General features: G+C 47.2%; 1 protein-coding gene across 1 annotated transcript in view; it reads right to left on the bottom strand.

The window, feature by feature from the left end:
• The window catches only part of rev3l (REV3 like, DNA directed polymerase zeta catalytic subunit), a 126,835-nt gene that overhangs the window by 63,224 nt on the left and 35,962 nt on the right, over nucleotides 1-27,649 (bottom strand). The window contains exons 2-5 of the mRNA XM_084314925.1: nucleotides 14,095-14,284; nucleotides 5,805-5,879; nucleotides 4,114-4,274; nucleotides 601-739 (exon numbers count right to left, since the gene is read on the bottom strand). Coding sequence (XP_084171051.1) covers nucleotides 601-739; nucleotides 4,114-4,274; nucleotides 5,805-5,879; nucleotides 14,095-14,284 — 565 coding nt within the window. The remainder of the gene's footprint in view (nucleotides 1-600; nucleotides 740-4,113; nucleotides 4,275-5,804; nucleotides 5,880-14,094; nucleotides 14,285-27,649) is intronic.

Here is a 27,649-nt window from a genome sequence, read left to right as displayed (position 1 = left end):
TATGAATAGTTTTCAAATAAATGCTCAATTATCGATAGTATATGTGTCCTTATGCACACTAGAGAAGCGGGCTGAAAAATCGCTTATCCGTGTCTTGCTCCGCGCCAACGGCACGCACACACACACACGCTCCGATGGCGGTGAAAGGAACATCTGATTAACCCAAGACTGGTAACATAGAGTCCTTACCTCACATCAGATGTTCTGCAAAAAGATGAATCCAATTCCTGATCACCATTCCAAATATCGATCGCGTCCATTGATCCAACGTTATAGTCCAAAACACATAATCCACGATGCTCCCAGCCTCCCCAGTCAATGTGGTAACACGATACTGCATGCCCGAGAAGGGAAACCCGGACCGGATCTTTTCCCCCTGATGCACATACCCAGCCAATCCAATGATGTGCAATACCATCCGGGAGACGATAGGCGGCGGTATTTGCCCTTTTGCAAGCTCAGACCCATTCCCAACGATAACATCAGGTTGGTTGGATGGATGGATGAAAAGAGAGAGAGAGAGAGAGGAGAGAGGAGAGAGAGAGGAGAGAGGAGAGAGGAGAGAGAGAGCGAGAGAGAGGTTATGCGGTGGAGACTCACCAGGGTATGGCGTCCTCCTCCCAGCGGACAAACGTGCCCCCCAGGGAGCTGTCGTTTAGCTTGGAGGTGTTGGGGCTCTTCAGAGGGCTGGCGCTGGGACGACCCGTGGGAGCCTCTTTACGCGGGGCCGCCAGTGAGCCTTTCAGTGTGTACACACGCACAAGCACACACACATATTACTGGCTGCAAACCTTTATAGTAGGGGGAAATGTGTGAAATTCTCTTGTTGTACATGCTGCGGTGAGACTTTTATTTTTTTTTGAAGTCGACACTTGATGACAGCGTTCAAGCTATGTGCGGTGCGTCAAAACACATTAAAGTCCATTGAGCTGAACTTAAGTTTATATTTTTTTGCTATCCCAGGCTCCCCTTGATCACACATGCAACTTGAGCCCGGATTACAAAACTTGTTTTTTAAATTGAGCTGAAGGGGGAGAAAGTGTCCACAGGTGCAGCATTATCACGGCCTTTTCTTCTCTGTTCTCAAGCGCTCGTAATGCTCTTTCCATTCATTGCGTCAGTCCAGAGGCAGATCAAACATGATGGCTACGTCTTTTGTCTGGGAAGTGTGTGGCGTGAACATTTTGAAGAGAACCTTTATTAATCTCAAATGGGGGGGGGGGTTTCTGTCCCGAGTCATTAACGCCTTCATGCGTGGTGGTGTCCTGCCAGACCCCCTGTCGGGAGCGGGAGAGAGAGGACGCCCACTCAGGCATTAAGAGCGGAGGTACCTGTCCAGGATTAGGGCTTAGCCATGATCAAACGGGACCAGCTATCTGGGGCTTTATTCCCAGCCGGGAAGCAGGAGATATATGGGCCTGCAGGGGTCAAGTTCAGCCTGGATCTGAGGGGAAGGCCCTAGTCTGCTAGTCTCACTGAGAGGGGCCTGGATGCGTTATTTCTAAACATAGCCGCATTTCTGGCAAGACGCTCTCCGATTGGCCGACGCCTGTTTCTACACTGGTTAAGCTTAGGCACTCTTTCGAAGTTGGTTAAGGTTAGAGTTCGTCTTAGAGCATGGCGATAGAACGCCAGGTAGTTTGCAGGCTGTTTGACGTGGAAATGGGCAAAAACACAGCTTGTCACGCGATTGGGCAAACGCGTCAGTGCCAATCAGAGAGCGTCTGCCAGAAATGCGGCTAGGTTTAGAAAAAACGCGGCCTGGATGGGGCACAATGTACAGTGTAAAATGTGTGTGTGTCCCCTACCCAACCCCCCCCCCCCACCTCCAATGTACAGCCCTCACCCAACCCACCCAACCCCACCCCACCAACCTCCTCCAATGTACAGTTTCTACGCCAAATGTATATACACTCCTTTTCTGGACACTTTTGTATCACAAACAGTACTGTATTTGCAAATCTGATATGTCATAAATGTATAGATGTAGCAGTACTGTCTATCTGTATGTCATGTATGTCATATATGTTATGATGAATTGAAAATGGGGGACCCTGGTGGAAACAAGACGAAAGTCTTTCTCTGGTCTGCATCCCCTTAACAATTGTATGTATTGAGATGTACTGTACTGTACCCATTCTGCAATCTGTTAATAAACTTTTCAATCAATCAATCAATCAAACAGGTTCACTACCTCTAAAAGGGAGAGTTTAAAGCCCAACCCCCGCCCCCCCCCATACAGCCTTCAGTTCACAGTCTTGAGTTTTATCTGGCAGGTATCAGATTACCAGCTCTGCCTGAGGGGTTGTTTGGGTTGGCATGAGGCGGGTAATACTATGCATATGCAGCCCACGGTACAGCGGCAGTGAATGGATGAGTTCAGAACTGGAAATCAAATAAACCCTCACAAAATAGTGACTTCTGCTTCTCTAAAATTGATTTTTAATTGCTCATTCCATACAGTAGGTCCAACGGCCAAAACAGAGATAGAGACAGGAACCCCATGCGGCAGGGGGAATGTGCCTCAGGCAGGTGGGTAGGGAGGATATTACATCACGGCTGCCTTCTGCGGACACTTTCGCGGCAGCCATTTTGCATCTCTCCCTAGTAAACAAGCGCTTATTTAACGCTATCGAGGGCGCTATTCTATGCCAAGGATATTTCATCATATATTCTATTTAATCACATATGAAAAGTGCACATTATAGCAGTATTATGAAGAATATGCAATGGTACCCGAATACGAAAGGAACTTGAATAATGAAACAATGACGTTAAAAATACTACACATCCCAGGCTAATTTGTAGTGGAGAACATTTTTATATTGTTCAAATATCATTATACCATTAAAAGATAAGAACCATATGGACCCAGGTCTAATATGAACCGGAGAGAGGAAGTAGATGCGGGGAAATCTGTGTAATCATACACTGCCGTACACCGTCAGCTGCAAGTCAATTAGCTAGCCTCAACATACATGTCGATGGCCGAAGAACAAAACCTCCTATCTGCATAAGAAGTAGGGGTGGGAATCACCAGTTTCATCATGATACGATATGATATCGATTCTTTGGACAACGATACGATATTTGCCGATATCACAAAGTCTCTCACGATACAATACGATACGATTAGATTCAGGTGCCTGCGATCGATATGAGATGATATCATATGCCCATTTAACACAATCGGTAAAATTTAGATCAACAAAAAAAAGGTAATGAAAATATCATTTGACATTTGTATTTTTGAGCTCTTCCAGACATTTAAAGGAAAATCAATCTATTGTTTTTAATACAAATAGACCTCCTGTTCACTGTAAAGTGCCACGTTTTTATATATTGAGCTTTAAACTTTAAGCTACATTTTTTGGAACTCAAAACTCACAACCTCCCTCTCCCAAACCGTTCCTACAACAATTTGTTGATGTTGCATGATCATGTATAGGCCTACATTTATTATGTATTATATTGTTTATGTTTAAATAACATTTAAACATCAAACTCCTCTGACCTCATCTTGTCTTTCCAAAGACACGCGCACACACACACACACACACAGAAAGGGAGAATGCTATGCTGTAACATCTACACACACGGAGCTACTGCTGTTGTTCTTGGGCAGATATGAGACTCGCCACAGGATTTTCAAAATAAGAGTATCGATATGAATCGATCTTATTACATCGCATCGATCCGATTCGATTGTTGATAATTACATCGATGTATCGATCTGGATCGATGTATCGTCCCACCCCTAATAAGAAGAAAAGTGGGGGGAAACCATTATATGCACTTTGTGAGGCACTAATACCTGGTCGGTATTGTTAACACATAATATAGTAATATAGTCCAAAAACAGTGTATTGTATAACCTTAAAAAATATTGCATTCTGCAAGAAAACAACAAGAATTTTTCAGATAGGAGGTTTTGTTCTTCGGGGACTGCGTTTTTCTAGCAGAAAAGGGGCCTCTAATTGACATTAATAATGAAGTCTTGTACACAGAGTGATACAAATGGCTAGCACTGCCCCGAAGAACAAAACCTCCCATCTGAAAAATTCTTGTGTTGTTTTCTTGCAGAATGCTATTTTTTCTTGCCGTGTCCCTCACCTCTCTGCTGGCTCCTACGGAACTTGACGGCCCCCAGGTTCAGCAGGTTCATGCCGTAGAGGTTGTAGTCTATGAAGAGCTGCAGCAGATAGGGGATGTGGCCCTCGTGGGGCTGGTAGCTCTTGTTCATCACCGCGCCGCCCTGCAGCAGCTCACACACCCTGGGGGGAAACAAACCCACAGCCAAGATTTGAGATTGAAACACGCAAAACATTTGAAATACACAACAAGACTATTACACAAACAAAGTTGTGTGCCTACACACACAAAATAGGAATTCATGAGGAAGTCATCTGCTTCGATAACCAATCTCACATAAAAAGGTTCCAGTCGTAATTCTGCTTGATAATGAAAAAGAAAGAGGGGGAAGGATTCACATGCAAACGTTCAGTCTGTCCTGGAGACAGTTCCCCTTTAAAAAGGTCAGAGATCTGTGCCGATTGATTTGACTGACTGATCAGGGACACAGGGCTGAGGACATCAGAGTCTCTCCCCATCCCTCTCTCCTTCTCTCCCCATCCCTCTCTCCTTCTCCCTCTCCCTCCCTCTCCCCCTCTCTCTCCCTCCCTCTCCCTCTCATGCAGCAGCATGTCTCCTCTCACAGGGGCACCGCTCTCACGGACAGCCCCCCCCAGAGACCAACCTGCATCTACCACTCGCACCCATCGACCTGTACAACTGCGTACATCGCAATTGATTTCAGTTTAGTGTGTCAGAGGAGAGCGAGTCGTGCGTACGGTACGGTTGAGATTAAACAATGGAGGGGACAAGCACCGCCTCCATTCAAAGCGCTTCTCACATAGTGTGAACACATAGCCCGACACGTCAGACCAACGGAACGCACGCAAGATAGCTCTCCATTGGGTCTGGAAGCGGCACATTGAGAAATAAACAATTAGGTTGCCGGCTAAAAATGGTCGTCAATAAAGTCAATTTGACTTACCATGGTTATGTGATGGTGTCTTGTTACCATGGTGATGTGATGGTGTCTTGTTACCATGGTGATGTGATGGTGTCTTGTTACCATGGTGATGTGATGGTGTCTTGTTACCATGGTGATGTGATGGTGTCATCCTGCCATGTGATAACATTAAAGTGTGGGGGAAATAAAATGTTGTGCCCCTCCTTGTACTAACAACAGCAGCATTGCTTTAATATAAAAAACCCTCGTCTGACAGCACACAGCCTGTTTCCTTGGTAACGCAGATAAATGAATAAATCATGTTTTTCCTGTACTTTAATGTAATCAGTGCCAGGAATTCATGGCAGTATGACGTCGCTGGCGGAAGAAAACCTCGTAACTCCAAAAACCCAACTTTTCAGGAGATGAAAAAAACGAACACAGACTTGAGGGCAAATAGAGTTACGAGGTTTAGACAGATGATCGGTTTAATGCTTTCCCATTGTTTAAACTTTGTAAAACCACACACACATATGGAGGATGATCTACTGAGTTGATTTATAAAAAAAAAATTAAATGTTTAAAGAAAAATAGAGTTACGACTCCAAGGTTTTCTTCCGCCAGCGATGATGAGACAAGACACCAGCACATCAAACTGACTTTATTGATGACCATTTTCACCGGAAAGCTTTTAGTTTATTTCTCTGCCGCTTTCAGACCCAATGGAGAGCTAGCTTGCCTATGTTCCATGGGTCCAACTTGTCAGACTAGGATTCACAGTGACCTTTACCTTTTAACCATCTGAGGATTGTACAGATAGATCTTCATGAACTGCTTCTCCCTGGCATGGTATCCATAGAAAGGCCTGTGTGGAGAGAAGAAAAGGGCACCACAAAATAATAAACAATCAATCAACATACCTCATACGGTATAAACCTGGGACCGCATTTCAGATTCTCAAGTCTTCTAAACTAAATGTCTTTGAAATGATCCAAATCAGAGGTTTTGGTTAGGTTTCCCTTTGCAAATTGACAAACGTAAAACAAACCATACTTTATAAACAAAATCATGTGATCATGCAGGCCAGCTGTTTATTCCACAACATAACAGTCTAGTTATTTCCACTTCATCTTGTACAAATGTTACAACATATTTAAGTTGTTCAATTCCATGTCTGTAATTAATAATGCATGCAATTTGGTATTTGTTTAGTATGATGTTATTTAGGCATTTTTAAACAAAAAGTAATGATCTCGTTTAGGGTTGGGTATCGTTTTGATCCCGGTGCCCAAATAGACAAAACGATACCAGTTATTAACACTTTCGCGGCCACTGGGATCAGTCTAATCTCACTCTATAAGGCCAGTTTATCATAACAACCTTTCATTGTGCGTGAGGCTGTTTGTAGAGCTAAATCTATACTTTATATTATTGCTATCTGTCCATTGTCAATTGACACTATAAACCGTCCCTTCAATATGCCTTAAATAAATATGTTTTTCATCAATACGTTCCCATTTTATAGCGTCGTGAATATGAACTATATACCACAATGTTCTGGGGTATTTCCTGGAAGGCGAGATACAGGGTGCTAAGCTAATAATAACGTTAAATCGAATGGCGTTTCGGCTATACACAAGCTAGAGCTAAAACTATCATGGTCCACCATGAATGCATGAAAGGGGGGGGGGCGGGGACGTAGTTTCTCATTATTGATTACCAATAACGGCATTAGCCTCATTCGCTGATCGGCTGGTCGGCTATCAAAGCAAGGCCCGATCGGGCTGTAATTTACGTGAAAAAGCTCTTACCGTGGGCCGGTTGGATCCCAAACAGGATTTCCCAGTTATCGATCGCCATCTGGTAGATCGATATGTCCATTGGCTGATGCTATATTCCTTTACTGCATACTGAATTCAGCGTCGCAAAAAGTATTCCAGGTGATCTGCTAAAGCCATAGCTTGAGGCTAACAGAAAAGTCCACCCACGATGAAAAAAAACAAAACACCGGTCTGTAACAAGGAACACTGCATTATCGAGACAGCGCCCCTACGAGGATCTGGCGGCCGGTAATGCACTTTTCCGAATCCCAAGAGTAGGGTAAATCTGCAGTGCCGCTCTGTGACATCGAGTAGGATATTACAATGGAATAAAAGCCAAAACAACCTTACCACGTATATATAAGTGGTTGGCGCTCAAGCGTTGGATCCCAAACACGTATATATACATGTGGTTGGCCACGAATGTGTTAAACGGTTCCAAAATCTATACAACATTTATTATCTTGTTTATTTTAATTATGTGGTAGGGGTAGGACACCACAGATAATTTCTAGGTCATAGTCTGTTCCAGGGATCCTGATATATCACATGTTAAGTTCTCAGAGGTTCAAACTTCTTTCCTAAAGCTACGTAGTGCAGCTTTAAACTTGAATTGCCTCTCTTGGGCGAAAATACAATCGTAGTTACACGCAAAACCCAAAATCGCTCACTCTGTTCCTTCTGTCCTGCCACCAGGGGGACAGTCCCTCAGCTCTGTCCCTTCTGTCCTGCCACCAGGGGGACAGCCCCTCAGCTCTGTTCCTTCTGTCCTGCCACCAGGGGGACAGCCCCTCAGCTCTGTCCCTTCTGTCCTGCCACCAGGGGGACAGCCCCTCAGCTCTGTTCCTCCTGTCCTGCCACCAGGGGGACAGTCCCGCAGCTCTGTCCCTTCTGTCCTGCCACCAGGGGGACAGCCCCTCAGCTCTGTTCCTCCTGTCCTGCCACCAGGGGGACAGCCCCTCAGCTCTGTCCCTTCTGTCCTGCCACCAGGGGGACAGTCCCTCAGCTCTGTTCCTCCTGTCCTGCCACCAGGGGGACAGCCCCTCAGCTCTGTTCCTCCTGTCCTGCCACTAGGGGGACAGCCCCTCAGCTCTGTCCCTTCTGTCCTGCCACCAGGGGGACAGTCCCTCAGCTCTGTTCCTTCTGTCCTGCCACCAGGGGGACAGTCCCTCAGCTCTGTTCCTTCTGTCCTGCCACCAGGGGGACAGCACCTCAGCTCTGTCCCTTCTGTCCTGCCACCAGGGGGACAGTCCCTCAGCTCTGTCCCTTCTGTCCTGCCACCAGGGGGACAGTCCCTCAGCTCTGTTCCTTCTGTCCTGCCACCAGGGGGACAGTCGCTCAGCTCTGTCCCTTCTGTCCTGCCACCAGGGGGACAGCCCCTCAGCTCTGTTCCTTCTGTCCTGCCACCAGGGGGACAGTCCCTCAGCTCTGTCCCTTCTGTCCTGCCACCAGGGGGACAGTCCCTCAGCTCTGTTCCTTCTGTCCTGCCACCAGGGGGACAGTCCCTCAGCTCTGTCCATTCTGTCCTGCCACCAGGGGGACAGCCCCTCAGCTCTGTTCCTTCTGTCCTGCCACCAGGGGGACAGCCCCTCAGCTCTGTTCCTTCTGTCCTGCCACCAGGGGGACAGCCAGGGCTCTACGCTAACCTTTTTCCCAAGGAGCACATCTGCTCCTAAATGAAAAAATTTAGGAGCACACAAAGAAATTTAGGAGCACACAAAAATATTTAGGAGCACAATGAAAATATTTCAAGTAACGGAGTTTATTATTTTTTTTCAAAAATAAATGTATATTTGCACTGTGCGTGCATGTGCAGACGGGAACGGGACACACATCTGTGCAATAGCACATACCACCAAAGTCACTGGCCCACTGTGTGCGTGTGTGTGTATCTGCGTGTGCAAACGGGAATGGGACAGACATTTGAACTATTAAGTGATTAATGCCTACTGTGGCAAAGTTGTAGCCAACAACTAGAGACCTAATAAAAAAGGCAGTGACATTAAACAAAAAGGAGACACTGGCATTACCACCAGGGCCATCAGTAGAGGGGACTGTAAGGTGCCTTTTCGGTATACTAACTTTGCTAAAACTGTGTTCTCTGTTAAAGGTGGTAACTACTGGAATAGCCTACCAGTTGTGATTAGAGAGTGCCCCACATACTCCATGTTCAAGACCAATCTTAAACTGCATCTTAAGGCAAACCAGAACTGTGATCATTTTTAATCTGATTTCGTTTATGTAACTTGTTTCTTGTTTTTATTGTTGTTTTTATCATTGATTGTCACAATGCTTTTACCCTAAGCAGGCTATTTATTTATTGAAAGAGTTTTGCTGTCTCCTGGTGTAAATTAGCTCTTGCTACAACCCTGCATGTTTACATTTTGTATTTTGTACTTGATGTTCATTAACACTTTGACGACCGATGGGCTTAGTCTAATTAGTGGCTAGAGGACCGGGGAATGTAAACAAACAAGTGGGTTTTCTAACAGCTATATCTATACTTTATAGTGTTGCTATCTGTCCATTCTCATTGTCAATTGAGTGCATAAACCGTCCCTTCAGAATGGCTTAAAGGAAAAAAAATCCATCAGTAGGTTGTCATTTTACAGCGCCGTGAATAGAAACTTTATCGCAGATTTCGTATCATCTATTTTCTGGAAAGCTAGTTATAGAGCTAAAGGCTACTAACGTTATATTCAACGGCATTTCCGTTGTATATATGCTAATGAAATAACATAAACTGCTTATGATCCGGACTATCCCAGAGCATCTATGGATGAAAGGGGGGCGGCGGGGGATGTCGATTAGTATTATTGATTACCAATACAGCGTCCGTGTAAGTAGCCACATTCACAGATCGATTGCTAGCGTTGCACAGCAAGCTCCGATCCGGCTATAAATTAGGTGATAAATGTCTTACAGTCAGCCCGTGTGATACCCGGGAGCATTTCCCTGTTATCGATTGGCATCTGGTAGATCGATATGTCCATTGGTTGATGATAAATCCTCTTATTCCATGGTGAAATCTGCGATTCGAAACGTAATACACATGCATGATGTTCGTTTCGGATCAGGGTAATAGGGTGATAGGGTGATACTCCGTTGGAGGGTAAAAAAAAAATCCATTCGCCCACAATGATACTGCAGTGGAGCGATGGCGCCCCTAAGAGGATCTGGCCGGTATTGCATGTTGCCGATTCCACAGAGGCGGGTAGATCTGCAGAGTCGATCGGGGATCTTGATCCAGTTATTAATATGGAATAAAAGTATAACTTGCCACGGCTATATACGTGCCTCTGGTCCACAACGCATGGATTCGAAACACGTATTTATACATGGCCGGTCCCCATTGTGTTAACATGTGCCGTCCCTAGGGATGGGTACCTTTCACATTTGAACCAATACCGGTACCGGTACCTGTGAATCGATACCGGTACCTTTTTTCGGTACTTTAGTCTCCAAATTTTATCTACCTACCTCAGTTGTAAAAAAAATTATCCAAACTTAATATTTAATAAATAAATTATGTATTATTATTACTTTATTATTATTTACATCTTACTGATGTAAAGTATTTTACAACTGATTCAACAAACAAACAATCTAGCAGCAATGAACTACTCTGCTGCTGGTTGAGTATTCTAGCAGTTATTTTTGCTCCACCCCCGCTTTGGAGAAGACCCGCTCTGCGGTGTGTGTGGCTTGTTTACCGACGTCACATCCTCTACTCTTCTGAGTTGTGCCGGCTTGCACTGTAGCCCTAGGAGCTAACGTTATGTCCGACGGTTAGCTCAGCTAACGTCAGCTTAAGAACGTCAAATGGGTTACAAATATGTCAAACTATGGAAGGAGTAAGCCGACAGCTAAAAATAAAACCCACCGCGGCAGCGCGAGCACATAGCAAAAGAAGAGTGGAAGTTTGGAGATAGTGGTGTTTCAAGAGACTGGCTACAGTAATATGATGCTGGGCTGTAGTGATCAGTTGTTCCGTGTGGCGCAAGTATGTCAAAAAGAAAAACAGAAACAACACGTTTGTCATCTCATCTGTAGTAAATAAATTAAGCTGGAATCCATTCGTGACCATGAACAGAGCCAGTGTCCCATTGTGTCCCGGATTCAATCTCCTCTCCTCTAAAGATGCTCTGTCGCTAGGCTAACAGCCATGTCAGACAGAGCAGATGTGGAAACTGAGCTACACTTTCTAACAACCTGCCCACTACCAAGATAGATATCAGAGACATATACTCCCCAGTCCCCAGTCCCCATGAATTGCAAACACCCAAAGAGAGTTTGAAAACATGTATTGTGCCTTAACGTGCGGTTTCATTTTTGCGGTCAACAAAAAGTGACGTCAGACTCTTTTTTTTTGCGCATTATACCGAAAGTTGGCACCGGCGGATCTCACGTGAATCGATACTCGGTAGTACCGACGTGTTTCGGTAGGTACCTTTAAAAGTACCAAATTCGGTACCCATCCCTAGCTGTCCCCATCAAATAAACTATCAAATCAAACTACTGCTACAAAAGTAACAGTCACTTAACTTTAGCCCCTTTTATGCATACAATGCCTATGTTTTGGCTGTGTTGCTCTTCTAGAAAAATAATCCTTTCAGGGTTGCCTATTGAAATACTGTACACCTCCAGTACAGAAACATTGTTTATGAGTTTGCGTGTCAGGTAGACCATTGATTGACAGTCGATTCTGCCAATTACGTCACACCGCCTGCACCCACCTCTGCTGTTGATAACGCTAGCCAAGTTAGCACACACACATACAGACACGCACAGTGGGCCAGTGACTTTGGTGTGACTTTGGTGCAATGCATCGATCCTAAGGGGAAAAGTCAACTGCATCCATTTGAAAATGTTAGAATCGATTATCGCAATTTTAATGTGTACACAGTGTTATGTTGTTATCATGTCCATTACAGCCAACACAACGACATATACGCTACTGCATCAACGTTATGATTAACAAAGCAAGGCATTCGTTTTGTTGCATTAACGTTATATTACTATTGCTATCGATAAATCTAGGTGTTCTAAAATCTATTGCTATTGGTAAGACTAGAATAAGTTACTGTCTCGGGAAAGTCTCGCATATAGCAATGGCGGACTTTCAGGAAGAAAAAAAGCACGACTGAGGCTGTAATCTTCACTCGCACAGTGCGTGCGAGTGAAGTGCGAGTAATTGATTTTTCCGGTTCGCACACACATATTTCTAGGGGCATATGCGAGCAATATGGTCGCACTGTAGAGCCCTGACAGTCCCGCAGCTCTGTTCCTTCTGTCCTGCCACCAGGGGGACAGTGCCTCAGCTCTGTTCCTTCTGTCCTGCCACCAGGGGGACAGCCCCTCAGCTCTGTTCCTTCTGTCCTGCCACCAGGGGGACAGCCCCTCAGCTCTGTTCCTTCTGTCCTGCCACCAGGGGGACAGCCCCTCAGCTCTGTTCCTTCTGTCCTGCCACCAGGGGGACAGTCCCTCAGCTCTGTCCCTTCTGTCCTGCCACCAGGGGGACAGCCCCTCAGCTCTATCCCTTCTGTCCTGCCACCAGGGGGACAGCCCCTCAGCTATGTTCCCTTCTGTCCTGCCACCAGGGGGACAGTCCCTCAGCTCTGTCCCTTCTGTCCTGCAGTGGATCTAATTGTCTAGTTGTTGTACTTTAGTCACTGAAACTCCAGTTGAAAAAAAAAAGGCAGGACGTTTCACTGGCTGTCCCCTGCATCGTCACTCTGGCCTGTTCTGGTTCAGGATATGAATTGTGTCTTTCCGTCTCATCTGCTTGTGGCTGATTTACTTAAGCACTATACAGGGGGGAGAGACATATTTTTCTTGGAATGCGTCGCAGAGCGTTTCTGTAGCCTATACTGTTCGCAATGGGATAGAGGGGTGAAAAAAGGGAGAGAGGCGCTCAAACTAGACACGCACAGTTTAGCTCACGCATTCGATTAAATTAAGAGACTTTGATACTGGGACGGACAAGGTATATTTGTTGTGTACCGTATGAACAAATCTTGAAAGTAATTTTGTCGTTTGAAAATCACATGAGTAGGAGAGTACTCTCACCGCTATCTAACTATGAGTATAGTTAAGGTTAGTTTTAACATTCGCTTAACGGTTAAGGTTAAGATTGAATATGTAATATATGTACTTATTTGTAATACTTGCACGTTACATGTTTGCTATAACATAACGTACATTATTCCTTTTTTCCTGTGGTGGATCAGTACTTTTGACTCTTTATTTACAAATCTTTAGAGAGATGCGACCAGGGTGCTCTTACTTATTAGGACGTTCTCACCCCCCTAAACAAACCGAAGAGGGTTTATGCTCCAGGTGTGAAAATTGCCCTCGGATAGAGCCATATGAAATCAGTTTTATTTTTTTCCAAATTCCATTTAATTTTTTTCCAAATTCCGTTTTTTCCGTTTTAATATTTCAGAATTCTGTATTTTGCTTTGTACGCTCATTTTACCATCAGAAATACCGGTAGTGTCTAATAAGTGGGAATGAATAAATGTCCACAATTTAATAAGATATAACAGTCCATTTAATAGGGCTGTCTTAAATACTTCGAAGCTTCGTTCGATGGGCATGGGATTCGAATATGAAAATAAAATTTGATTATTTAAAAAAAAATAAAAAATTATATATATTTTTGCAAAATCAACTCTGCCTCTCTTTGTTAACTACAACAAGCAATGCTGTTTGTTATTTAAGATGAGGTCGGACTCGGCACTGACAGATTTGTGTTCATTATGCTGCTTTTATAAAGCCTCAAATGACGGCTTACAATATTTCATGAAAGCAAAGTGTTTTGTTTGTCTAAGATTTTAAAAGGTTTAAACTTTACAGCACTGACAAAGTTGAACAAAGTGCTGTACAAGTCCCACAACATAAAAAAAAAAAAGAAAAAAAAAAAATATATTAAAAAAAAAAAAAAATTATAGTTGATTCCATTTTTATTGCTCAATTCCGCGATTCCGTCCGCGATTCCGTGATCGCGGATTCCATATGGCTCTAATAGGCTCTAATGATGCCTAATGATGACGAGGCCAGATCTCATCGCACATACTGGATGAAATGGTCCAAGGGGCTGTGGTCAGTGGTCTTTGATTAGCACTCTATTCCAAGAAGCTTCACAAATTTTTTATGCATTCCCCTTCTAACGTGCAAAATAAACGCAATTCTCACCCAGGAACGTGCTTCCAGCTCTCGCCTAGTGTTCACAAAACAACCCTATAATGGCCAACTTACATGCCGGAGACCAGCGCCACCTTGAAGACATGCTGGGTGTTAGAGGATGGGTTCCCCCTGGCCACGTTGAGGGCCCTGTCGATGCTGAAGGCCACCTGGCGCAGGTAGCGCTCCGGCTGTTGCCCGTAGCCGTCGTAGGGAACATAGATGTAGGGGAATACGCCGTGAAGGTGGAGACACGTTTTCTGGCCTGAAACACAGAAACAACAAAAGAATAATGAAGACTTCATATGAAGATAACAGTATAATGAAAAGGTTGATGGCAAGTAGTTTTAGCGCAGCTCGTTGTGGAAGACTGCTTCATACAACAGCACCCCAAGGACAAGAGTGGACAAGTGGATGAGAATGCTCTCCAACGCTGGTTTATAAAGCCCATAATATTTTTTTATTTTTGTGGTCTATTTACAAACATTTGCATGTTTCTATGGTCAAAAAAGCATCTAGTTACAGCTGTACAGGCTGAGCCATTCAGCATCAGCCTCAACCTGTCAGTTTTGACTCCTGTCTGTACGGTGGCACTTCCTGGTTCACGAAATTCAGATCAAACTGTAAAAGTAGGTATTGCAGATCAGATGCAGCAATTGTATATCTTATTATAAGATATATAACTAAAGAAACATCTTTTAGTAAACCGGTTAGGTGGGAAAAGAGAAAGAAAAGAGTTTACAAGCGATTCACGATTTTTACAAAACAAAGAAAACGCAAGTCAGGAATCAGACCAGTGAGTGCGTTATCTTTTTTATTCTTATTGCATGAGTGAACAATAATAAACATCACTATACCTCCAACCATAAAACAGGCTAAAGGTAAGGGGAAAATACAAAAAGCACAACATGTCCTCTTTAAGTTGACAGACGGGCAGCATACAGGCCTGACACTGGCACAGAGTCAAGACTCGGAAAGGGACATTCTGCGTCCCCAAATAATATAAACGAAATCCTACATACGTTCCATTTAGCAGAAAGCATCAGCGGCTTTCGCTGAACAAACAGTAACCGAGATGCAGTAGTCTCTGACGTCAAAGCTTTTACAGAGACTGTTAAAACTACAGACGGAACCCAATTGAGATGGATGGTGTGTGTGTGTGTGTGTGTGCTGTGTGTGTGTAAAATGCCTCTTTCTTTGCACACTTTCCAGCCAACCACTGCGATACTGATGCCAGTAGCCCGCCTGGGCAGCCTTCAGATACTGATGAGTGAAACAAAGGCCTGTAAAAAGGCATGACTCATGACTGCCAAGGCACAGTGTAAAGCAGGCCCATTAGCTAAATAACTAAATGGGCTTTTGGAGAAGCACCTGGGAGTGTGAGGAGCCCGGGCTCCGCCGTAGCCGTGTGGAGAACCAGGTCATCCGGTTGCACCAAGTGGGTTCTAAGAAAGACGACGACGTGACATCATCGTTCCCAGACAAACACTCTAAGCCGGCAGCCTGAGGAGAGACGGTCATACGAGGTGAAATGATGTCCTCCGCAGAGCGCGCGTCGGAGACGCTCTCATTCTGTCACTCAGCGACCAGCTGCGTCGTCGGCAAACTGCTTCCAGGGCCTGCGTTGAGTTTAATCACGTTACATAAGGGGAGGGAGGGGGGCTAACATCAATGGACTAATATCCAGTAGGGAGGCACCGATCCGATATTGATATCGGCCCCGATATGACTAAAATTGCTAGATCGGGTATCGGAGACAATTGAATTTTCTTTTCTTTTAATAAAAATTACCTTTTTTTTTATCTTTATAATAAATAACAATTCAGTACATCATTTGTTACATTTTGTTTCACTAAGTTAGGATGTTTCAAGTCAAGCCTGATGTTGCCTTGCACAAAAGAATGATCCCAGTCTCTTCCACACAGTGAGGCATACAGTTTATTAATTGAACAATGGGTATCGGTACGAGTCGGTATCGGCCGATACCCAAAGCCCAGGTATCGGTATCGGGACTGAAAAAGTCGGATCGGTGCATCCCTAATATCCAGTATAGAGGTTTTAAAAGGAAACGGCTCCTCACACGCAGATCAACGAGACACGGTTGGACAGAAGGAGGCAGTGTTGAGTTCCACACAGCAGCAAGCAGACCCTCTCTCCTGGATGTGTCTGCCCATGCTCAGAGACATGCCCAGGCTTCCCCCCCTCATCACCGCTGCTCGTTTGTTGGGGTGTAGGAGGGAGGGCACTCTATGTTGGTAATTGAGGGGGAAGGGGGGGGGGGGTTCATGGACTTTGGCACTACCATCTCCCAGCCCCCTATGCGGTGCGACAGATGCCGTGTGCGATGCAATGCCGCAGTTGTTGAATCTGGACCCAAAGTGTGGGTTTCTGTGGAGAGCGGGGGGGGGAATACCTCTCCACGCCCGCCAGCCCGGGCCACGTCTGACCATTATGAATTGAAAATGGGGGACCCTGATGTAAACAAGACGAAAGTTGTCTTTCTCTGGTCTGCATCCCCTTAACGATTGTGTATATTGAGCCGTACTGAATAGTACCCATTCTGCAATCTGTTAATAAAATGTTCAATCAATCAATGATCATTACCAGGCAGGCGTTGATGAAGAGGAGAAGCGGTTATGTTGGAAAGATGAGGAACTCAAATACGCCCGGCACCACATAATCCCGTTCCACTCCGCCTGGTAAACCGGTGGAGAGGAACCCCCGTGGCTCGAGGTGGCAAACAGAACAGCATGGACTGGAGACTAATCTCTACGGGGGAAAACATCAACAAACCCACCAGGCCAGGAGTCAATAATCTGAGAGTCCACACTGAAACAGAGAACGGTGCCCTATCTGATGCACTATTGTACCATATCTGATGCACTATTGTACCATATCTGATGCACTATTGTACCATATATCTGTCTGATGCACTATTGTACCCCATCTGATGCACTATTGTACCATATATCTGTCTGATGCACTATTGTACCCCATCTGATGCACTATTGTACCATATATCTGTCTGATGCACTATTGTGCCCCATCTGATGCACTATTGTACCTGCTAATATAGCATGTAAGATTCAAGAGCTCCGCCTTTTCCTTCTTCGGAAATGAAGCTATATGTTGGACTCCAAAGATTCTATCCTTTTCGATCCATTAAATGGAAAATGGAGGATGCAGATAAAACTAATCACAAAAAATTTAATGGAATATGAGACTGTGACATGCTTGTACAACAGGCAGGCAGCCTCTAGGGAGAGACTGAGGAAGCATGAAGTACAGTCTTGTGAGCGAGAGTGTGTATTAGTGTGTGTTTACGTGTGTACGTGCGTGCAAGACACATCCCGGAGCCACACAAAGGCCGCCTGCCGGCACACTGCGACGGGGGAGCGGAGCGGCGAGGGAAGCACGCGCTCGCCGTCTCGCCTCGGCCCGCCGTGTCAACGCACAGTCACACCACACAGCCAGCCCTGCTGTTGCTAGGCAACGGGGCCAGTGAGAACAAGCCCCTGACTGACAGCGGGAGAGAGAAAACAAATGATTCTTTCCACCCAGAGGGCTGAGCCGGAAAGAGGGAGGGAGGGAGTAGAGAGAGAATGGTTAGAGAGAGTAGAGAGGTGAGAGTGTAGGTAGAGAGGGAGGAGTGTAGGTAGAGAGGGAGGGAGGGGGGAGAGTGTAGGTAGAGAGGGAGGGGGAGAGTGTAGGTAGAGAGGTAGGGAGGGGGGAGAGTGTAGGTAGAGAGGGAGGGGGAGAGTGTAGGTAGAGAGGGAGGGAGGGGGAGAGTGTAGGTAGGTAGGGAGGGGGAGAGTGTAGGTAGAGAGGGAGGGAGGGGGGAGAGTGTAGGTAGAGAGGGAGGGGGAGAGTGTAGGTAGAGAGGTAGGGAGGGGGGAGAGTGTAGGTAGAGAGGGAGGAGGAGAGTGTAGGTAGAGAGGGAGGGAGGGGGAGAGTGTAGGTAGGTAGGGAGGGGGAGAGTGTAGGTAGAGAGGTAGGGAGGGGGGAGAGTGTAGGTAGGTAGGGAGGGAGGGGGGAGTGTAGGTAGAGAGGGAGGGAGGGGGGAGAGTGTAGGTAGAGAGGGAGGGAGGGGAGAGTGTAGGTAGAGAGGTAGGGAGGGGGGAGTGTAGGTAGAGAGGTAGGGAGGGGGAGAGTGTAGGTAGAGAGGTAGGGAGGGGGGAGAGTGTAGGTAGGTAGGGAGGGAGGGGGGAGTGTAGGTAGAGAGGGAGGGAGGGAGGGGGGAGAGTGTAGGTAGAGAGGGAGGGGGAGAGTGTAGGTAGAGAGGTAGGGAGGGGAGAGTGTAGGTAGGGAGGGAGGGGGGAGTGTAGGTAGAGAGGGAGGGAGGGGGGAGAGTGTAGGTAGAGAGGGAGGGGGAGTGTAGGTAGAGAGGGAGGGAGGGGGGAGAGTGTAGGTAGAGAGGGAGGGGGAGAGTGTAGGTAGAGAGGGAGGGAGGGGGGAGAGTGTAGGTAGAGAGGGAGGGGGAGAGTGTAGGTAGAGAGGGAGAGGTGAGAGTGTAGGTAGAGAGGGAGGGAGGGGGAGAGTGTAGGTAGAGAGGGAGGGGGAGAGTGTAGGTAGAGAGGGAGGGGGATAGTGTAGGTAGAGAGGGAGGGGGAGAGTGTAGGTAGAGAGGGAGGGGGAGAGTGTAGGTAGAGAGGGAGAGGTGAGAGTGTAGGTAGAGAGGGAGGCAGGGGGGAGTGTAGGTAGAGAGGGAGGGAGGGGGGAGAGTGTAGGTAGAGAGGGAGGGAGGGGGGAGAGTGTAGGTAGAGCGGTAGGGATGGGGAGTGTAGGTAGAGAGGGAGGGGGAGTGTAGGTACTAGAGAGGGAGGGAGGGGGGAGAGTGTAGGTAGAGAGGGAGAGGTGAGAGTGTAGGTAGAGAGGGAGGCAGGGGGGAGTGTAGGTAGAGAGGGAGGGAGGGGGGAGAGTGTAGGTAGAGAGGTAGGGAGAGGTGAGAGTGTAGGTAGAGAGGGAGGGAGGGGGAGAGTGTAGGTAGGTAGGGAGGGAGGGGGGAGTGTAGGTAGAGAGGGAGGGAGGGGGGAGAGTGTAGGTAGAGAGGTAGGGAGGGGGAGAGTGTAGGTAGGTAGGGAGGGAGGGGGGAGTGTAGGTAGAGAGGGAGGGAGGGGGGAGAGTGTAGGTAGAGAGGTAGGGAGGGGGGAGAGTGTAGGTAGAGAGGGAGGGGGAGAGTGTAGGTAGAGAGGTAGGGAGGGGGGAGTGTAGGTAGGTAGGGAGGGAGGGGGGAGTGTAGGTAGAGAGGGAGGGAGGGGGGAGAGTGTAGGTAGAGAGGGAGGGGGAGTGTAGGTAGAGAGGGAGGGAGGGGGGAGAGTGTAGGTAGAGAGGGAGAGGTGAGAGTGTAGGTAGAGAGGGAGGCAGGGGGAGTGTAGGTAGAGAGGGAGGGGGATAGTGTAGGTAGAGAGGGAGGGAGGGGGAGAGTGTAGGTAGAGAGGGAGGGGGAGAGTGTAGGGAGAGAGGGAGAGGTGAGAGTGTAGGTAGAGAGGGAGGCAGGGGGAGTGTAGGTAGAGAGGGAGGGGGATAGTGTAGGTAGAGAGGGAGGGGGATAGTGTAGGTAGAGAGGGAGGGAGGGGGAGAGTGTAGGTAGAGAGGGAGGGGGAGAGTGTAGGGAGAGAGGGAGAGGTGAGAGTGTAGGTAGAGAGGGAGGGAGGGGGAGAGTGTAGGTAGAGAGGGAGGGGGAGAGTGTAGGTAGAGGGAGGGAGGGGGGAGAGTGTAGGGAGAGAGGGAGAGGTGAGAGTGTAGGTAGAGGGAGGGAGGGGGGAGTGTAGGTAGAGAGGGAGGGAGGGGGGAGAGTGTAGGTAGAGAGGGAGGGGGAGAGTGTAGGTAGAGAGGGAGGCAGGGGGGAGTGTAGGTAGAGAGGGAGGGAGGGGGGAGAGTGTAGGTAGAGAGGGAGGGGGAGAGTGTAGGTAGAGAGGGAGGGGGAGAGTGTAGGTAGAGAGGGAGAGGTGAGAGTGTAGGTAGAGAGGGAGGCAGGGGGGAGTGTAGGTAGAGAGGGAGGGGGATAGTGTAGGTAGAGAGGGAGGGAGGGGGGAGAGTGTAGGTAGAGCGGTAGGGGGAGAGTGTAGGTAGAGAGGGAGGGAGAGGTGAGAGTGTAGGTAGAGAGGGAGGGAGAGGTGAGAGTGTAGGTAGAGAGGGAGGGGGGAGTGTAGGTAGAGAGGGAGGGAGGGGGGAGAGTGTAGGTAGAGAGGGAGGGAGAGGTGAGAGTGTAGGTAGAGAGGGAGGCAGGGGGGAGTGTAGGTAGAGAGGGAGGCAGGGGGGAGTGTAGGTAGAGAGGGAGGCAGGGGGGAGAGTGTAGGTAGAGAGGGAGGGAGGGGGGAGTGTAGGTAGAGAGGGAGGGAGGGAGGGAGTAGAGAGAGAATGGTTAGAGAGAGTAGAGAGGTGAGAGTGTAGGTAGAGAGGGAGGGAGGGGGGAGTGTAGGTAGAGAGGGAGGGAGGGGGGAGAGTGTAGGTAGAGAGGGAGGGGGAGTGTGTAGGTAGAGAGGTAGGGAGGGGGGAGTGTAGGTAGAGAGGGAGGGGAGAGTGTAGGTAGAGAGGTAGGCAGGGGGGAGTGTAGGTAGAGAGGGAGGGGGGAGTGTAGGTAGAGACGGAGGAGAGTGTAGGTAGAGAGGGAGGGGGAGTGTGTAGGTAGAGAGGTAGGCAGGGGGGAGTGTAGGTAGAGAGGGAGGGGGGAGTGTAGGTAGAGAGGGAGGGGGAGAGTGTAGGTAGAGAGGGAGGGAGGGGGGAGAGTATAGGTAGAGAGAGGGAGGGGGGAGAGTGTAGGTAGAGAGGGAGGGAGGGGGGAGAGTGTAGGTAGAGAGGGAGGGAGGGGGGAGAGTGTAGGTAGAGAGGGAGGGAGAGTGTAGGTAGAGAGGGAGGGGGGAGAGTGTAGGTAGAGAGGGAGGGGAGAGTCAGTGTAGGTAGAGAGGGAGGGGGAGAAGGTAGAGAGGTGGGGAGGGGGGAGAGTGTAGGTAGAGAGGGAGGGAGGGGGGAGAGTGTAGGTAGAGAGGGAGGGAGGGGGGAGAGTGTAGGTAGAGAGGGAGGGGGGAGAGTGTATGTAGAGAGAGAGGGAGGGAGGGGGGAGAGTGTAGGTAGAGAGGGGGGGGGAGAGTGTAGGTAGAGAGAGAGGGAGGGAGGGGGGAGAGTGTAGGTAGAGAGGGAGTGAGTGGAGAGGCAGGAACCGACACAACTGGGCAGTGGGGGCTGCCCGCTTCCCCCTCAGATGCTGTTCCTGGCCCAGCCACACATGAAGCTGCCTGCCTGAAATATTTGTGAATGAGGGTGAGAGAGAGAGGGAGGGAGGGAGGGACCTTTCTAGCTCCGGGGCCTATGAGTCGAACACAGAGTTACAGAGGCAGAAGAGATCAACTCTGCCAAAACTCCTCCCATCCTGTTCCCTCCCTCCCTCCCTCTCTCTCCTCCCTTCCACCTACAGTGGGATATGCAACACGGCTGAATGACTCAGCAGCAGTCTGTGCAGTGGCCTCCATTCTGTACAGTCTGTTGCTACTGTCTGCCGTCCTCCCGGCCCCATGCAGACCTGTGGATCGCATCATGTATAGACACAACTATGACTCACTATCTCTGCGTAGTACCCGAGCAAGCTGCGATCAGCGCGGAGACGAGCCAATCAGGCGGTGCGGTCACTCTTCCTGTGTCTGTGTGTGTGTGTCTGTCCTCTATCAGCCAGGCCCCTCCATCTTAATGAATGCCCATTCATGCAGTGGACTAGAGTCTGATTGATGGCAGGAAGCCGTGGGTCACACAGTGAGAGCATGTGCTTCACAGAACACCATTGGGCCCTCAGGCTAATGCCACACAAACGCATGTGCGCACACACGCATACATGCTAGTAGTGGCTCGGTCAACCTCACTAGTAGTGGCTGGGTCAACTCTCGTTCCGTTCCCGAGAGTGATAGTCCCCCCTCCCCACTCGGCCAGCTTTCACACTACTGTACCAATCTCGTTTAGTTCCCGAGCACACTTGAGGGAGCAACACCCCGATACAGCAGGTGGCGGTATGCACCTAGTTTGTTTGCGATCCGCCAATGAACACAAGAGTACACTTGCGTCATCTAGTATGCGACAAGTCGTTAAGAGAAATAGTCAAAGCCTGTAGAATAGAGTCGTCCTTTGCATCAAGAAATGCCTTTATTCTGCTAAGATGCTACTCGCGTTCATCAATAAGGTGAGAAACAGACCTATTCTCTTTTTTCCACAATGGACAGTCGAATAGTTATGACGTCATGTCGTCGTCACGTTGTTACAGCAAGCCTCTTCCGTGTTTTGGTACAGTTGTGTTCACACTTTAATCGTTCCGTGGCCGGGGACGCCTGAATCGTTCCCCAGACCACCTTTTCAAGTGGTCCCGACTCCTGGCCACGGAATGGTTATCCGTTCCTGGGGACGGAACGCAGCGTTCACACTAGGGCTGGGCGATTATTTGATGAATTCGAATGAATGATTTAGGACGATTAAAGAAATAAAAAATTATATATTTTATTTTTTTGAGTCACCTTTTATTTTACAAAAAGTGATGTTTGGTGAAAGTTAGATTTGTACTTTATTAATCCCAATAGGGAAATTCATTCTTGTTTGATGATCAAGAGGCACCTTTTATTTGTTTTAAGTGAAGTTTGGTGAAAAAGCAAGTTATTGCACTATTAATCCCAATAGGGACATTCATCTTTGTTTGATCAAGAGTAACCTTTTATATATATTAGAGCTGGGCGGTTAACGTGCTGCGTTAACGCGGGACTATTATCGTGCGATAATACAATTGATGCCGTTAATCTACGGTATTTCTCAAAGTTGGGTCTGGGAGTGTGATGTATTGTCCTTAAATACTTGCCGTAGTTCCACGCTGTGGTCCCAGGAAGTGATTGCACGTATGTACCTGAGCTGTAGTCTGAATAAGGTGTCAAACTAAAGTAGTGGTCCGGTAAACATTGTTATACAGGTGAGGTTAAGAAGTCCTCAGGATATAACACAATTCGGCGATGAGGACGTCTGAATCTGCGCAATGCAAGAAAGTAAAGTCAAGTCAAGAGTTTTATTTGTCACGGCATACAAGTATACAATGAAATGAGAGTGGTCTTGCCCGCAACGATGTGCAATACAGTGGTACAACATATAATAGAATCCAATAAAAAACATTGTGCAATAAACGGGTAACAAACCGGTAACATGGTGGGACATCTCGGTATCTGTACATAGTTATTTACATAGCATGTAGGACATGCTAGATCCTTTGGTAGTGCAATACACTGTTACTGTTGCTATGCTATTTTTAAAGTGACCTTTCCTTTTGGCCATAAGTGTGGGTGTGTGCGGCATGAGTGTGTGCCTGCTCATGTTAAAGTGGCTGCTAGTGTGCGAGCGTGCACAGCGTGCATGTCGTGTGTGTGCTCATGTGTGCTTGTGTGTGGAAAGTTCAGTGCTCTGTGGCACTCAGTGTTCAGTGTTCAAATCGATTTTCCGAGCTTGGATATCAGCACACGCACACTAACAACCAATCAGTGAAGGAGATGGCGACAGCGAAGGAGACCCGTGGTGCACCTCTGGGTAGTAAACAAGACTGGCTAGGATCATTAGCTTTTTATAGTTTACGTGCGGAGTGGGTGTGTGGCGTGAATTCTGAGGGTAACGGTTAGAGTAGTGTGGGGTATGCTGCGCCGCGGTGGACGTCGTTGCAATGTATTGGGGCGGAACGGAGTATTTTAGGGTGATAGTACATTGGAAACAAGGCTGGCTAGGATCATTAGCTTGCACGCCGCTATTTTATAGTTTACGTGCGGAGTGGGTGTGTGGCATGAATTCTGAGGTAACGGTTAGAGTAGTGTGGGGTATGCGGTGGACGTCGTTGCAATGTATTGGGGCGGAACGGAGTATTTTAGGGTGATAGTTAGTAGAAAAAATCTGAGATTTTATTTTTAGGCCATATCGCCCAGCCCTAGTTCACACTACACAACTTTTGGGGCAATCGTGCTCGGAAACGGCCCCCGGGTCCCTAGTGTGAAAGCGCTCTTAGTTTGGAGCCTGTGAATGGATTCGAGACAATTACCCACACTATACTGATGATGACCGGAGACTCCCGTCTCGTGTTTTCAGAGTAGGGCAATTGAAACCGGCCACACGGTTGAGTAATCTATTGTTGTCCGAGTAAACTCCGAGGGTGGGAGTTCACAAGGACCTCATGAACAACGCTGCGAATATGGTCCATGCTGTGGAGGAGATGGCGCTGGTCCAACTCTCTCAGTCATCGTGCCTCTGCTGGGACAGCTGCCGGAGGAGACGTGGCCCACATGACTCCGAGGACGGACCTCAACACTTCTGTATACAACAACTTCAACGTCTGCTTACATAACGGGGCTAGTGTTGTCACGATGGAGATGTTTTACTTCGATACAGATACCAGCCTAGGTATCGACGATAACGGTTCTAAAACGATACCACGGCAAAAACCTAAAATATCAGGAAAAGTAATGGAATATATTAGGGGTGGACGGTATGGTCTAAAATGTATATCACGGTATAATTTGAAGCATAGACGGTAACGGTAGATATCACGGTATCAGTGTTTCCGTTAGAATTATTTTTTTTGCCTGATAGGCAGGCTATATAAATAATGACATCCTCAAGACATGTAGATTTATAATATTTTAACTTAAAACTAGGCTACTTTTGCGTCATTTTGTCATTATATTCCAAATAAAATAAGTCCCGAGTCGAGACTCCGTGCTGTCCCAACGAATCCCAATAATATGCAACTGCAGAGCCACAGAGTAGGGGCGCTTTCAGGTCCGGTCACAGGCCCGGCTCAACAGCGCCCCCCACCCAACGGCTGAATTGCCAATGGCTGAATTGGAGTACTGCACTGTGCCGGTACAGATGGGTGGGTTATGGTGGATTCTGCGGCTCTGCAGCTGCATATGCTTCTCGCAAAATCCAGCATCCAGCCCCGCTGCCTAGCCGTCGTTATCAGAACACTACACACATCATAATGTTCACAGCAAACTGTAGTTGATCACCAGGTATGTTTTATTAACGTAGAATAATTCATATAAGAAAAACGATAGGGAAATCTCTTACCTTTCTCCACTGGTTAAAAATGCCAGAAACTGAAATTGAAACTTTCTGTGCACCGCGGTGATATGGGTTTATTATGAAATGACAATTGCGTGTCGACACCAGCGTTTCCGTTAGCCGGTAATTACCGGTATTTGACCGGCAAAATCTGTTGAAGTCCGACATATTTAATCTCTCCGGTCTTAATGTCCGGTGAAAATAATTCCCTGAGTCTAAGCACAATTTGATTATTTGAATTGTATTAAAATAGGCTAAAATTAAATAGCCTATGCGATGAACGAAACGATCATTACATTTGTTTCCTCGTTGCTTCTAATAATGACAACGACGTCGTCAGCGAGAGCTTAGTGCTGGGTGTGCGAACTTTTGTGAAGCTGCAGAGCCAGAGCACTATCAGCACAATGCAGTATTCCAGCAGTACTCCAATTCAGCCATTTTCAGCCAATGTTGGGTGGGGGGCGCTGCTGTGCGGTTCCCAGAAAAGAGCCAATAACACTGAATCAGCTTCTCTGCAGCGCCATACTCTTTGCAAATAAGTCGTTGCGAGGTGGAGAGAGTCGTCACGCAAACCACGATAATGTTGCCGTCTCTCTGCTTTCTCAGTTCTTCGCTTGATATAATTAATACAAATGTCCAATATAACGGAATTCGTTAGCTCATAAAAATGTGATTATAACAGACTGCTGTTTAGTGTCGGACCGACTGCCCACATACGCGGTCTATTTTATTTCAAGTCAGCAGCAGCACGGAGTATCGAGGGACTTATTTTATTTGGAATATATTAATGACTGTATACGTGAAGTTGAACATTATGATATGTGTGACGTGTCTGATACAACGAGGTGAAGCGATGTCGACTCAAGATTCATTTGGGGGTGCGTGTGACAGAGCTGCTGCAGCGGGAGCCTGCGGGGCGGGAGCTTGATGCTGGTAGCGTATCGCACTAACTTGAGAGGCGAGAGATAGTAATTTGATTCTGCAAATCAATTTCTCATTCTTGGCTTGATGTAATTAATACACATGTCCAATTATAACGGAATTTGTTAGCTCATAAAAATGTGATTATAATAGACTGCTGTTTAAAACTCTGACCGGAATATCTCGAATATGTCCGGTGATAGAAATCTTGCAGGACACTCAGACCGGCACGAATATGTTCTAACGGAAACGCTGGTCGACACGCCCACTGCGCGAAGCCTCCTAAATAACTTTTTCCAGTTTGCACATATCTATTATCTATGACTAATTCTATCTATTTTTAGGGGCAAATGCGAGTGAAATAGTCGTGCTGTGGTTACATGACGTCATTGCTATTTTAGAGCTGCTCTACCGGTTACAAGGTATAGTCAAAATCCATACCGTAGAGCAAATTCATACCGTTTATACCATATACCGTCCACCCCTAGAATATATAATATTAGATGACAGAACATGACAAATTATTAGAGGGAGAAAGCGATTCGAGGATGTCAATTCAGTCGACACACCCACTATGCAAAGTATAATCTCACACACACACACACACACACACACACACACACACACACACACACACACACACACACACACACACACACACACACACACACACACACACACACACACACACACACACACACACACACACACACACACACACACACACACACACACACACACACACACACACACACACACACACACACACACACACACACACACACACACACACACACACACACACACACACACACACACACACACACACACACACACACACACACACACACACACACACACACACACACACACACACACACACACACACACACACACACACACACACACACACACACACACACACACACACACACACACACACACACACACACACACTGCTCCGGTCACGCATTCACTCAACTCATAGAAAATACGCATCAGGCTATTATTCTAAAAGTATCGATACTAATAAAATATTGAAGTAAAGTTAAAGTATTGAACCGATTTTAACAGCTGGGTAGGGTATCTCGATACTTTCCTAGTATCGGTGTATCGTGCAACCCTAGTATGGGCAGAAACAAATACATTGAGCTTTGTTTATAAAAACACAAGACAATGCAATGGGTTTCTAGCAAAGGCTGATTTGTAAGCCCATGTTCCTTATACAGATACAGCATTCATTCTCAGAGAATCGCTTTCATATCCAATCAAAATTGGTACTGTAGATGAAATATCCCGAATCCCGAAGTACTAGCATCACCAGCCCTAGTAAAGAACATTCTGTAATCAAACCAGGGAATCACAATGGAGAAGGGGTTCAGGGCACAGGCTGGCTCCTGCGTGAATGGCGCGCCGTTGGGATGGATAACTCAATCTGAAACCCCCGGAGTGGACGGTGGGGGGGAGGAGCGGTTAATGGCATTTCACCACCTGTGGGGAGAGACATGGGAGTCTGGCCCAACTGCTCTCAAGCCAGGAAGAGGAAGGGTCGGAAAATAATAGTCAACAGCTCTGGCCTGGGGTGGTGGAGCAGAGAGAGAGCGAGAGACACACACACATAGGGTTGAAGAGGTGACCTACTAGG

Source organism: Notolepis coatsorum (genome assembly GCF_963971535.1).
Source record: "Notolepis coatsorum genome assembly, chromosome: 5".
Taxonomy (NCBI): Eukaryota; Metazoa; Chordata; class Actinopteri; order Aulopiformes; family Paralepididae; genus Notolepis; species Notolepis coatsorum.
Note: the sequence above shows the minus strand (reverse complement) of the source record. Positions and strands in the feature narration are given on the sequence as shown.